The 14,498-nt window shown below is 44.6% G+C and overlaps 1 protein-coding gene across 1 annotated transcript; it reads right to left on the bottom strand.

Annotated features, from left to right (window-relative positions):
• Window positions 1-1,366: 1,366 nt before the first annotated feature.
• Window positions 1,367-9,990, bottom strand: LOC144162250 (uncharacterized). The gene is made up of 6 exons (XM_077692710.1): window positions 9,832-9,990; window positions 6,665-6,715; window positions 5,355-5,426; window positions 5,017-5,076; window positions 3,999-4,309; window positions 1,367-1,748 (listed from the first exon to the last, which is right to left on the bottom strand). Exons 1-5 carry the CDS (start codon window positions 9,919-9,921, stop codon window positions 4,043-4,045), a joined length of 540 nt encoding a protein of 179 aa, XP_077548836.1. The 5' UTR covers window positions 9,922-9,990; the 3' UTR covers window positions 1,367-1,748; window positions 3,999-4,042.
• Between the last annotated feature and the right edge of the window lie 4,508 nt (window positions 9,991-14,498).

Below are 14,498 nucleotides of genomic sequence, written 5' to 3' on the forward strand. Positions count from 1 at the left end.
GAAGACGATAATGTTATATTCCGATTGCAAATGCCAGCTATAGTACGCTAATTGCAAGTATTTGTCTCTGCAGTAAGCTTAGTTGCTCCGGTTGAAACTGACCAAAGTGTTACTGGTGAGCACAAGACTGGGAATCTTGTAGCCAGAACCACACTCGAAGGTTCGTTTTTGTCGTGTAAACGAGCTTCATGTTTGAGCATAAAGAAGGCCAGTCGGAGGCTTTCACCCGGATCGTCGTTCGCCTGCGGCGTGCGTCAAGTTGTAATAGCCGCATTTGGGGATGTCGCTCGCTATCAGTCGCAGAGTTTTTCTGTGTTTTCTTGCACGCTTGGCTAAATTTGTGTAGACGCGCGGTAAGGTCGTTATATGTAGGTTCTATTTTCATTGGGGTTTTTATACCGGTAACTGCAGTTGATGCAGCAACAGGTTAATCACGTCGTTATGAAGGGCTGTGAAGGAGGATCCCGTAATGTCCCTGGCTGAAGGAATTTAAGGCTGTTGATGTGAGCGAGAGAGGGAGAACACCTTGATGAAAGCTGAAGAGGGCAGTCTGAATAATATAAAGTAGGCGGTCTGAGACCGTTGAAACCCACTGGGGTAGGTTCGAATATCAATGTCGCGAGCTCCTATTTTTCACCAAGTAGTTTCTTTTTACATTCCGCCTTTATTTTTTTATCGACACCTCCAGGTAAGCATGATTCCCTTGCAGCGCTCTTCAGTAACAGAATAAAACTTGAAGGAGCTTTGCACTAGGCTTCTTTGTACCTGGGTAAATGAGCTCGAGGTACCAATTTGAACACAACTTCGAACATTACATATATCTGTCGTTGCGTTTTCTTCTCGTGTCTGGTTTGTACTTTTGTCAGGATTGAAAAGTGCTTTCTAGAACGCAAGCTTAAAATAAGGTGATTTGGTGGGTGGGGCCCTGCCAGTGGTTCAGCGGCTAAGGTGATGCGCTGGTGAGCCTAATGACTCGGGTTTGATTTCGGCCAGAGTGGCTGCTTTTCAGATGGTGGGCAAAAGCGGAAAACCCCTCCGCGTGTCGACATTTCGGCGCACGCAAAATATCCCCAGGTGGACAAAATTAACCTGGAGCTGTGGCGCGTCACATAGCCGAGGTGCAGTATCGGCGTGTCAAGAGACCAAAACTTTCAATTTGATTTCATCGGACGTGCTCTACAAAATTGATGGCTTTATGCGCAATTGTCTTGCTGTTTTCCTTTCCCGTCCGCCAGATTGTGGGTTTCTTGCCAACACAAGAATTGGGAAAGTGCTGCTACCTTGTATAGCACTGACACCTACAATTGCAGATATTTGCCTATTAATTTTATACGAGAAAGTTGCAGTAAATACATGAGGCAGAACATCAACGAAGTAAATGTTTTTATTAACAGGAGGAAAGAGTACATTTGCAGTAAGAGCAGTTAGACTTGTTTTTTCCCCCTTGAGAGGGAGTATGCGGTTTAATTTACGAAGCTGAATTTCTCGACTTAGATAATTGTTTAAGCGTGCAGCGGGCATGATTTTTGAATCGTGGGTTTCGTAACGTGGTAAGCAAGGTTGTTCGTTTCGTTGGTCAGGGCACAATTGAAGAAACCGGCAGGAGTGTCAAATAAAGGCGGCGAGAAACCGGAAGGACGTCAGAATAACATCTGCACAAAAGGTGAAGGCCAGCAACGCAGAGAATCTTCAAGAGGCGAGAAGACGGCTGAACGATGCATCTTACGGTTCACAACGTTGGCCGCACACTGAAATGAAAAAAAAAACTAATCTGGTCATCACGCAAATGGTGGCAATCAAGAATATCTATTCCAAATAAACGGAACAACTTAAACCTTCTTAGCAGTTGAAGCAATTCAACAAATTACTGCTATAGACTCAACACAAGGTTGAAGCGCCAGAACAAATGAGGCCTTTCATGAGTGTTTTAAGAAACAGTATGTAGTCAATCAGCGGTCACCTAGTTTGTGAAGGACCTCATAAGTACTATAAATTAAAACTGACTTAATGGCGTAGTCGGCAATACGTCCACACAGAACATATCGGCCGGCCTTTCTAGCGGCCTGTTAGCATAGTGTAGTTCTTTTAAAAATACCGCCCGTCAAGTCTTACACAACAAAGCTTGCAGCAACATCTAATATTCACGTTTACGCCATTGCTTCAAAGAATCTGAAGCATGTGTATTTCAAAAGTTCGCATGGAAACTCCTTTGGCAGTTGTCTAAGCGATGCGGAAACATTCGCTAGTAATCGCCGGCTATTTGTCTTCATATACTGCTGTGTTCACCATGATGGCTACAAACAACGCTAAAACAAAGAAACACAGCTAGAATGCCGAAATATATTCAGACCAACATGAGAAAACGAAGGGATTGTCATTGCTAGCAATGCTCACGCACCTTCAAAACTATCTCGTGAATTAAATGGGATGAAAAGGGCGAGAGACATTCGTCAGCTTTGGAGATTCAACATTTATTTTATATTATATACATTGTTTATAGTTTTGGGGCTCTTGCGTTCTTTCTACATAATCTTCAATCACCTTATGTTTCATTGAGCTGTTGAGAGCGTCTCAGCGACAGAGTAGGGACAATATCATTGTCGGAGGCACAAGGTAAGCCGCGAAAGACTGCGCCCCTCTCGTCCCCCATAGCAGTCCCAGTGGCGCGAACTGCTCTGGACGGCGGCTGAAGGTGTACTGACGACGTAAACGTGTATACGCAAGTGTACAACAAGTCGGCGCCCTGTGGCGATGGTGGTTTACTCAAGCGCCCGCAGTGTAGCAAAACGAGATTAATTTCCTGTCACCTGGCCACCCGCAGAGCCACACTGCTATCATTGCGAAGCGCGATAGACACCAGCCTTTGCCGCGCCCTCACGAGAAAGAACCTGCCGTATACTAAAGTTCCTGTATATAGCTCCCGCAGGGAGCTATATACAGGAACTCTATCGTATACCTTTCTCTCTCTCTACTTTATCCTATCACTCCCCTTCTACTTCCCCTTCCCCTGCACTGGGTTGTCTGCAGGTGATCTCCCTGCCGAACTCAAAATATCCCCAGTGAATTTCCTTTCCTTTTTCTGCCGCAAACAACAACCACCACCAACCTGCATTTAAACCCAGCGGACTCAGATTCGAATCTCAATGTTTCGAGTTTTTAAGTTTCACCTCATAATTTCTCTTTACGTTTCACGTTTATTTTTATTGTTAACGCATTTCCTTGCGTATCATTAGTTCGACACAGGTAGCGTCACAGGCGGACAGACATGATTTCTCGTTGAGTCGGCATAGGAATACAGCTGCATTTAAACGCAGTAAGGCATCTGAAAAATAGAAACTTAAGCGCTAAATTAGCATTGGCGAATAATGTTAAAAAGGTTACCTATGACTTGTGTGAACAGATTTCGAGAGTGTTCATCTTTACAGCTGTTATGCCAAGTCTTATGACTTTGTATGCTTCCTCCAAGTTTGCAGATGCATTAGCCGCCAAATATGAACTGGTTGGCCTGCGAATTATTCCTTGTCACATTCGGGTTATCTTCAAGATGCGGTTCATTGTGTGTATGTTTTTCTACGCTGTTTAATCACGAGATATGCTTAATTTATTGCGTAGGCCCAGCTAGTTGCGATCTGCCTGGACCCCAACCTCCACCCTATCTACCCCACTAAGTGCCCATTACTTTGTGATTTCCGCCCCTAGTGCTGCACCCTGTACCACCAGGTATGGCAGTGCTAACGAACTAAATCCTACCCCCTACCCCCTCCCTTTCTTATTAGCAGTGTATGGATCATCTGGCCTGGACGGCAAGTCGCAGCCTGGGTATTCCGGAATAAGGATGCTCTCCACCGGGGTAGAGACTTGATATCAGCACTTACACTGATTACTAAGTGTTTATTATCTCTCCCTTTCTCTTTGTGCCCGGGAAAAGTTACTTTCTTGACGTGTAACGTGTAATGGCGATTAAAATGAAGTACAGGAATCTTCAGATTGGTGCTCACCTCTTGGTTAATGCGGGCATGATCACAAGCTGAACCTCGTTAACTTAGGCGGAGGCCTTCTTGCCGCCAGCGGTGTGTCCGCCGTGGGAGTCGCCCTCAATCTTGACTCCGCAAAGCTGGGAGATGTGGTGGTCCATGCAGGCCTGGTACAGCTGCACCTGGGCGATGAAGTTCTTGGGGAACTTCTCCTCGGCTTCCTTCTTGCACTCGTCGTGCTTGGCGATGACCTGGGGCTGGATGTCGGATGGCAGCTTCTTGTTCGAGATCTCAGTCTTGGCGCGGTCGAAGCGGTAGTGGCCGTTCTTGTTGAACTGCGGAATTGAAGAGTGCGCGTTTTAAGGGGACGCCAGTCGCTCGGGTAAAGAAGAAACGAAAGCTGTTTGTGCGGAACAATTAAGTTGTGCTTCATTAGCTCTCGATTGAATACGTCAAGCTTGCAATTAGAATCGGCAAGGCCGGGAGAGCAAACTGTATAAAGCTGAACGCATACGTTTTGTTCTGCATCACATATTCAATTATCTAATAAAGCAACAACTTTACGCTTTGCTTGTGACGTTATTATTGTGTAAGTAGTGAATAAAACCGTCAACCGTTGTCTTGCACTTTAGGAATTCAGTTTACAAGTCCGCAATCGTAACAAAGATGTCTTGATAGGATAGTAATGGGAGCCGCACGATTATACTGCAAAGATTAACTACACTGCTTTAGGAGAGGGACGGCTGATTCACTTTATTCCGTCAAGAACTGTGAGGGCTTAATCCTAGTTAGCAGCATTACAGTTGTGCTTCACGCATATTTAGCAAGGTGACCGTGATTGAAATGTTTACCCGTTATCTGAGGCTCGTTCCACACGGGATCCTGATCGAAGTACCACGCTCTACACTACCGAAATGCAACAACAAAATGTAGCGATAATTTGTGTAATTATTCCTGTTGTCTTTTCTCTACCAGCGACGGCAAAGAAGTCAACAGCGCGGATGGGGACGGGCCCTGAAGTCATGAGATAGCATTCTCTTACCCATCCCTCGGCCTTGAGAGCGCAGGTGGTGACGTCCTCACGGTGCTTCAGAATCACAGTCTGCAAAAAAGCATAAATGAACTCATCGTAAAGAACTGGATACGTCCGCAGTACTCCCAACGCCTACCTACTAAGACACGTGACATGCAAAGTTAGAGTGGTCTGGGATATTTTGCCAGCGCCACCAAACAATATATTTCCTTTCGCCCCGTGAGCTGTACAACCACATATCCTGCGACGGGTAATATATTAGGCATATAACAAAGCATTAGTGTTCTGGAATGCCTAATAAAGAGGATCTAATTTGATTAAGATAGGCATTGACCACTGAGGTTTACCTCGTTGGCGTGGTCGAGGTCTGGGATGGGGATCTTGTCCAGGCACTGGTCCACAACTTGGGCCTTTTGTTGCTATTGTAATGGAAGGGAGAAAGGTAGTTTTGAGGTGGGGAACATTTCTGCTTTACTACAAAAGGACTTGCGACACAAAAACAAATAGTACGTAAACACTTCCTTCTTTTGTTTTCAAGACAGTCTCATTTAGACAAAAAATTCAAAGAAAGGAATCATGCTCTCTTTAAAACGAAACGTCACTGGGTATCTGACCATTACAACAACTTGATATATCATTTGATTCGTAGGTTGAGTAGAATTTTACAATGAGCATACTTCATACTCCTCCCCCCACCAAACTATTAATGCCGTAACAAACTTGAGTCGTCATCATTTAAGGTAGCGCATGTGTCCTGGAGCCCTGAAATCAGCGCCGACGTCTTCTTTGGTAAGGGTGCAGAAAAGTGCGCTCTCTAAAACCTACGGAGATGTGACGTTCATCTAGCTCTCGGAAAGATCTCAAACTTTTCCATAATAAAAAAACGATCTGAGCCTCCCTGTGGGGCAGTTTTTCGAGAACCTATGCCCATAGAACCAAAGGTATGCGCCCATGCCGCAATATAATATAATATGTGTAAGCGCCACAATTCTGCCAGATTCTTGCTATGGTAAGCGCGGATGGACAGCTAACAGCACAATGACAGTTTCCTATTGCGTTGTGATAGGTAGGAGGTATCTAGTGGCTCTGTTTTGAACTGTGCTCCAAATATTAGGAATTCTGTGACACAGCAAAGAACAACACGAAGGCGCTTCGCACATCAATAAAAAGCTAGCTTTTTTAAGTAATAAATGTTTCTACCAATGGTGATGCGTATTGCCAGATAACCTTGCTTTTTAGCGCAGTTTTTGAAGTTTCGTGCACAGTTTTAAGTCAAATTTGGCGCCAAGCGACAACAGAGTTTGAGGACAGCTCACAAGATAAGCAAGATGTAGATGCTGAGCAGGAGCCGGTCACAGGTCGTCGGCTGTGGATTAGGGTTCTTTTTAAACAAAGTTTTCACGCTTTCTCTCTCTCCCTCGTGAATTATTTATGCAGTACTAAGGCTGCAAGCGTTAGTTGCCACATGGCCCTTCATAGCATGGGACATATTCCATTCACGCGCACAAGCGTGCTTCACCAGCGAGTTTTTCCTTCTCACTGTTTTCAGGGGAAATAGGATTTAACAACAAAAAATTCCCAGTAGGAAACAAGAAAAATAGAAGGTGCACTTGTAGCCCCCTAATTGAAAAATACAAATGCCAAAATTGCCACCCACCTTCTCCTCCTCAGTGGGCTTCAGCTGCGGGCACTTTCCCCAGTTGACCTCCTGCAAGTCACAAGAACAATAAAGGGATGAATGTAAGCGCATAGGGAAGAGTATTATGAAACACGTCAAGAAAGAGGCCCCCGGTTACGTTTTATGGCATCAAACACCACTTGACAGGCGCAGTGAGTTTACCGCAAGCTGAACGGTGTCAAGAGGCTCGAATTTAAGAAATTACATGTATGCAGTGGTGCTATTCTCGCTGTAAATTTTAGCCTGAAAGGGATGTGACGAAAAGAGTGAAGATTATACGCCGCTGGGCATAGGGTTTGACAAAGAATACTTCCTTCAGTTGAGGGACGCGTTATCCCATGATATTACTTCGCTCGAGCCCGTTAACCTGCTTTTCCAGCATCGAATTCTGGAGGAGTCGGTCAACGTCAAAAAATGCTGACAAGATGCCTCAGGAGAGTACTGCGTTGTAATGTGACCGAAGCCTAATCTCCAGCGCGGTGGATGGCATGTGTAGCTACTAGTGTTTCGCAGTACGCTCATTGTTGAACTAAAGGCGTTTACAGGAACACAGATGGTTTGACTGGGTCAGTCATTGTTTAATTAGCATAATGAGGGCTTGATAAAACATATCAACTAAATACTATATTTGGTATATTTTACTTTTTCGTGTACATAAAGACACCACAAATTTAAATGACAGCGAAAATTGTTCAACAATTTAATCTGCTGAGCCGCCATACATAGGCAACATTTTGAAAGCCCCGGCAAAAATAGGGCACCCACAAATAAGATTCACCTAGTTCCTGAGCTATATAAATGAATTAGGCAACTCCTTGTAGACCACATGTTCACCTACTTACAGTCAACACAAACAATAATTTTGCCCATGATTTTTAAATGAACAGAAAAAAAACAGTGAGTTTATTTTTAACGAGGGATGCATTGAGAAGCAGAAGTTCCTTTGACAGATCCCATTGCTTGGAGAGAAAAGCGCTTTGGTTTTTGTAAAGCACAGAGTCATGTCGATTACCGAAATCTTAAACCTGAAAGTCCGGATTTTACACCAACCTGTCAGTCATTTCAGATCAGAAGCCCATATTTTGTGTTTTGCGCAGCTCATTGGTATGCTTAAAGGGAGGCAATTTTATGCCTACAGCGGTGCAGAAAGGTTATCATGGAAACTTCGCGTCTGCAGCAGATACGGACCACTCTGATGAAGACTTTTTTTTCTTATCGTAACCTTGGGAAGTTCCACGCCACCATTCCCCCCTCTCCGGATGCCCTTGACTGGTTGGCATAAGAGGTTCGTTCCTACTTAGTATGCTCTCGTTCGCTGAGTAGGAAGCCACACGGGCAGGCGCGTTGAGAGTACAGTTCGTAAAGAGACGGCGAGTCAAACGGGAGGTAACATCGCAGCCGTAACAGCCCCACGCGAGTGGGAGGCTGCTTGCTGTCGTCTGTGCACTCAAATTTAGAAGTTTAGAAATTATTTAGACACCGCAGTCGCCTCAAGAGCACCGCAATTGTTGTGTACACAGCATCAGGTAAATTTGTTGAATAGCGAAAAAATCCAAGATTTTTTCGAAGGGCGTGGCGTTGTGTGTAGAATACCTGCAGATGACCCTTACTGCTCTTAGTAATGAACGTTTGGTGTTAGAATAAAGCACTACCCGTCAGGACCCGTTGGGAACTGCCTCGGCTGCAGCAAATAAACTGCAATTCTGCAAAGCCTTGCTTTTTTATCACTGTGTAGTTTTAACGTATATTGTTTCATAGGATATATGTTGGCAATTTCTCTAGGTGTTACAGATATAATCGAAAAGCGAACACGTTTTAAGCATCAGTGCGAAAAATGATAAATGTCTCAGCAGGGTATAATGCAGCACCACAGATTCTAATAGACGCCGACACCTTTAGGTCACTATGCCTACAGCTGACCCTCGGCACTTTGCCTTGTCATGTCATCCCATACACCCTGTATTCCCTGACGTCCTCAAGTGGAACTAGCGAATGAGATTTAAATGGTACCAAGGTAACGTTATAGGCATTTCTACATTCTTCTGCACAAAGCCGAGTCACGTAATTCCTAAGCCAGGTCATCACGACTTTACTTTTCACGAAAAAAATATCAACACACGTACAAGTTGTGCCAAGGTCACGCTGCGGAGAATCACCTGCTCCTATAGGCTGCGCCAAGTCACGTAATGCAATACCAAGGTCATTTGGGTTTCAGCTCGCGTAAAGAAATCTTGCGAATAAAATATAAGTGGTCCCAGGATAACGTGACACTGAATGGTCGGCATCCGAGCAGATATTTTTCAACAGCACATCTGCGCAGCAGATGCATTTGAAATTGAAATTGCCACTTTGCATGCACCTCAGCTCTGAAACACAACCGTGTATAATAAAGATGCGGGAACTTTCAAGGCATAAAAGCAGACTTGAATACGTAAGTGTCAGAAGGCGACAGGTAATGGGTGACAACCATCTTTCCCGCAAGATTTTGTTCTCATAGCACGATTCACGGTTAAGAACTAACCACAACGAGAGCTAAGACTTCTGCTAGAATTTTCACTTCGTAAAGGTAATTACGACATCCATATCAGGTCTCTTGGTAAATGCCATGTGCATTAACTATTGCGCCGATCCTTGCATCACAGGAGTCCTTCCTGCAGGCTTTTTAATAAAGAGCCGTACGTTCGGCAAGCATCTTTTATTTTGCAGGTACTCTGGGCTTGGTTCATTGATAACATACGAAATAAAACACATCTAATTTATTGTCCCAAAGGAAGAGAGACCCCGTTGCCTTGAATGTAACTTTCGCGAGTACAGGAAATCTAGAGGTCTGAAAAAAAGTTGTCGTTTGCATAGTAACCACAATGGTTCTATTGACGAATAAGCTCCTGCTGTAGTGAGCATGCCGCCAGGATTTTTAACCAAAAATGCTGCATTCACTGTATATTTGTCGCTACACTCACCAAACCTTTATGTAAAGAAAATTATATCAAAAACAAATACCTGCCCGCTAATCTAAACGGGCGTGTAAGAAGAATAGCTCACATTTCTTTCCGATACTTAGTTTATCATATCTTGGAAGCAGGGCAAAGTGCTGGTCACTACCATTCGGGGAGAAGCGCAGAAAGTTAACAATGCAAACTCCTTACCGGCTGCTTTGGCTCAGCCGCTGGTGCCGATCCAACGCAAGTGAAGAAAGCAAGGGCACAGACGAAGAGAACCGCCTTGAGAGACACCATCTTTGCGCAGGCCGTGTTACTCCGACAAGCCAAATGCACACAAGCTGTCGAGTGGTGCACCCTTTATATATGCGACCATTTCCACGCGCAATGAAATCCGGCCAGGTTCAACCCATCCGCACATTCCACAAGGCGCTAAGGACCTATCGGCGCGTTTCGCCATCCGGGGCTCCCTCCTCTCCCTCGAAGGGCTGGCCTTGTTCCGTCACCGGATTGGGTCTTGCACGCTACCCGCTTGCCAACGCCCCAGAAGGAGCTCCTGTGTCGGTGTCCGTGAAGAGTTGTGCTTCATAGGAAAAGGCGTTCTGAGAAGTTGCACAAGGTGTTTCGTCGTGCTCTAAAAAAACGCTCTTTGCTTTCACTTCTTTCGGGCAGTGCTCGTGACCTTGGGGGATCATCTCCGCAGGCTGTTTTCTTTTCTTTTTCGAAGGGCGGTGAGTCCGCGGGTGAGGCCACTCATCAGATTCGCTGCCGGACGTATGAGATATGAGTGGAATACTTGAATACATTCAGAACAAGTACAGAATGAAACTGTGTAGAATACGAGTGATGAGGGCATGAGGTGTTGTACTTGAGCGCGAAACACTTTCGACTGGCGAAAGGGGCTTTCGACGTCAATGTCAGGGTCCCAAGGATAAAAAAATAAGTTGTGCTTCTCGGAAAAGGGACAACCTGTGTTCATCAAAATATTTATTCCAGCGTACGTAGGTCCCCCTCGTCCGAAACTTTAACCGCCTCCATATATACGCTTCCATTTTTTTTTTTCGTCTTCCTTTTCTTCCTTCTTACCCTCCTTCTGTACAAGATCGAGTGCTTAGGTATGCGGATAAAATATTACCGAGAAAGATTTTGATAGAGCTTGGTGTAATTCTCATTCTGTTCCGATACAGCTCAGGTAACGTAGGCTGCTCCACCCAGAGTGCCATCTTGACGACTCCAGGACACTTAAAAAAAGAAGCAATAAAGTAAAAAAGAACTCTATGCGCTGTATATTCTGTATATTCACCTGTATATTTGATCTGAATGTTCACCTATGTATGCCGTTGATGAACACACAATGGACATTATTCTTATTCCGAATTAAAAAATACTAGGCAGTGATCTACGAAAACGTAAATGCCTCGACGCGCTGAGACATTTTTGTTATTATTGTCGCTGAAATTTTATTGGCACAAGGGAGTATACGTTTGCGAGGTACTCGCTTAGCTGACTTGACCGAGCAGGTGCGGAAAACTAGATGAGGGTCTTTTTTTTATTTTTCATTCAAATAGTGCCAGGCTAATTAGCACATTCAACCTTTGTACGATTGGTTTTATTTCAGCGGATCAGCATGCTGCTGTTGCTATCCGTTCCGCGTCCACTTTACGGATAGCTGGTGGGACATCCGGGATAACTTTGGAAACCTGCGTCTACGTGCTATTTGCATTTAAAGTGCGACGTCCAATTATCTATGGCACAGACTGAGACTCACCTCCCCATGATTTTTGAACGGTGTACGCTGTTCAACTCTGTGTAACTTTAGCGATAATAACTGGCGAACAATACCATCGACACCCATTACTCTGAGTCAAACTTTCCTGACCCCAATTTTACTTCAGAGCAAAATTCTCAACCGTTTACAGCTTTTACTGGAACAACGTCTTACCGTGCGGGGCTTATTTCCCCTTTTTATAAGGACCGCCAGCCTACAAACCACTCTTTTGATGAAAAGGTTCTTCATGAGTAAATTCTATTCGAGGAAAACGAGCGGTATTGCACGAAACAAATTCTCCGATTTTGTTCCGCAAGAATTCCTTCACACATCGCGTGGGCGTTGGTTATTCATTGGCAGAATAAAAATCATTCAGACTATAAAAAATAAAATCAGACGACTAATATCAGAGACTAAAATCAGAGACTAATAAAAATCAGACGACTGTTTAACGCGAAGCTTTTTCATCAAATACTCCTTGGTTGCCGCCTGTGTTTTGACTTTGACTCGTTGAGCTTTGACTTAGACTCGCACGCCGTTAGGCGTTGCCACTGCAACGGCCTTGACTTTGACCCTTCGCCATCCGATTTTGAACGAAGAGATCTCCGCGTTCAACCACGGTCTAATTTTGCACGCTTATCCAAGCCTCTCCAAAATCCAAATGGCTTCGACCTTGCCGCAATGGTGCAATCGGTAAGCATAACGCGAGCGACCCAGGCTCGATTCCGAAAACGGGAAGCGTTTCTAACTCACTTCACCCATGATGATCATCATCATCATCGTCAGAAGAAGTCGGCTTTCCTGCAGTGCGTTCTGCTGTGCGCACAGACGCTATTAGTGATACATAGAAAGCTCCGCGTTAGAGCGCAAGTGATTGTTCGATGAAGAAAATAGCCACATGTTTGCGCGAGCGAAGATCTGCTCGCAACTCGCTGCAACACTCACAAAAAATAAAAAAATTCAAGTTGATCATCACCCCCTCGCTTGAAAGCAAAGATGCACACACGAGGCAATTATCTTTTCGATCGATACCGGCGTGACACTTAAAAGGGGCAAAGGACGCATGCAGCCTGCGTGACGGATCCTGTGTTGTCTAAAGAGGTTTTCCTGTGCCACTGAAAAGCTACCCATTCCTTGAAAATAGCGAGCGCCCCTTTTTTGCCCAAGCCTTTATGCAGTGACGAAAATTTATGTATTGACGAGTTGGTGTAGTAGTGGGCAGTGAGCCCAATAAATGCGGTTATTACTAAGGCTTTCCGTTTGGAGGCTGCCCTTAACCAGGGCTCGGACACATTCAAGCGAATTTATATCCATTTTATCCGAGAGGCCCCCCACACCCTTTCCATTGTAAAAAAACAAACATTTCTTGTTTATCATTTATTTATCCATCTATTACCGTAAATGGGGCAGTGATTTTCATCGCGCTCTATTGTCTTTCCACGACATTAGCACGTCAATCCCCGTATAAGTAACTTCTTAGTATAGGACGATGCTGTGAGAAAAAATTTGAAAGACAAAAATAAAACGCGGATAGTACGCTAAAAAATACGGTACGAGAGGTGGAAGAAACGGAGCTTGCAGCTTTTCCCACAGTGGTAACGCGTGGTATAAATTTTCGTAGGGCGCTCTCACTCTAATCTCAGTCTAGTTTATGGCACATTGGATTCTCTCCGCGATTGACGGACGAGAACACGCCAGCAAATGCTCAACTAACACATGCTCTTCAAAGCACTGACACCGATAATAAAGAAATATAGAAACAGTGAATGCATGAAGAATGGCACAATAAGCAGTGCTTTTTTATGTAAACATCTCACTGCAACGGGTCACATTCACCTCAGGCAGAATTTTCAGATTTTTTCATATTGTGTGTGTTTCAAGGTGTCCATTACAGACAGCTCTGACTGGCTAAAAGCCACCTACACGGATGTGACACAGCCCAAACAAGGTGAAGGTAAGCTCCTTTCCATGTAGCTTTCAGAGGTGTCGGAAGTGCAACTATGCTAGGATAAAACACACGCAGCGTGAACGATTCCGAAACTGGCACAACTCATCAATCTGCCTCTAGACGTCAGCGAAATGGGTTTTTCAACTCTTGCATGGCACCCTGGCCGGCCTAACCTGGATGCCAAATTGGAATGCGTCCTGGAGTGGACGAGCTTTATACTTAGCTGCGTAAATGTGAAAACAGTGGCCGCTCCCCGGTTAATCGGGGCTGTGGCTCGCAAGGTCTTCATTTGTCTAATAGAGGCCGCTTCCTTCAAAAGCATGGTCGTGAGCTATGCTGGCATTGTGAGATTGCGTTGGTAAACTCGATACCTTCTAGCCAGCAACTTATAATAACATTACGCTGATACGGCTGTTACAGTTGCTTCAGGAATGAAGGGGAAGGAAGGTATGAATAATATATGTGAGAGTTTGAGGACTGTGGAATAAAACTTTTTAAGTGCAGTTTCGTAAGGGAAGCGGTAGGGAGCTCTGTAGCAGCGCACCGTCAGCACACACCGGGCGGATGTACCTAATCAGTAAGCGCTTGTCCGACGAATTTTGTTTTGTTATTGCTTGTTTATTTTCGTGCTTTAGGCGGTGCAGTAGACATTTGTGCAGCCGTTGAATGCATATATGTGCATGGTGGGGACGATTTTTAGCATGATTTTTTCTAGCTATGGTAAAAAGACTTCGATTCCACTGGAAAATAGATCGTTGGCGCCACCAACTATATTGTCATAAGGACCCCATACTTCACTCTAGGACTGCTTATTGGAGGCGCAGCGATGAGCGGAATGAATACACATATGGGGCTTAGAATCGCAGAGAAGATAGCATATATTCAGTATGTTGTTCTTCATGCATGGATATTGGGAGTACCTGAAACCGCGATCAGCTCTGGATATTTATTAGAGGCGGCTTCTGTAGCTTCTTAGCATTGTAAGCTAGGGCTTCTTGAAGTTCCTGTTAGCAAATATCGCTGTCACGATTTCCATGCGGGCAGGAAAACCGTGTATTCCAATAACAATGACCAAGACCCCTCAGGATTCTCTGTAAGTTGAATTTTTTTGTTTTTTGCGACATATCAAAATTGCTTTCAAAGGAACTACGACGAGTG

This window comes from Haemaphysalis longicornis, unplaced genomic scaffold (assembly GCF_048455015.1).
Source record: "Haemaphysalis longicornis isolate Haplotype H1 unplaced genomic scaffold, Haemaphysalis longicornis Haplotype H1 scaffold_12, whole genome shotgun sequence".
Classification (NCBI taxonomy): Eukaryota; Metazoa; Arthropoda; class Arachnida; order Ixodida; family Ixodidae; genus Haemaphysalis; species Haemaphysalis longicornis.

Coding starts and splice junctions, on each gene's coding strand:
- LOC144162250 (XM_077692710.1), bottom strand. CDS start 9,921: ATGGTGTCTCTCAAGGCGGTTCTCTTCGTCTGTGCCCTTGCTTTCTTC. Junction 5,427..6,664: donor AGCCCACTGAGGAGGAGAAG/GTGGGTGGCAAT, acceptor CCATTACAATAG/CAACAAAAGGCCCAAGTTGT. Junction 4,310..5,016: donor CTCTCAAGGCCGAGGGATGG/GTAAGAGAATGC, acceptor TCAATTCCGCAG/TTCAACAAGAACGGCCACTA.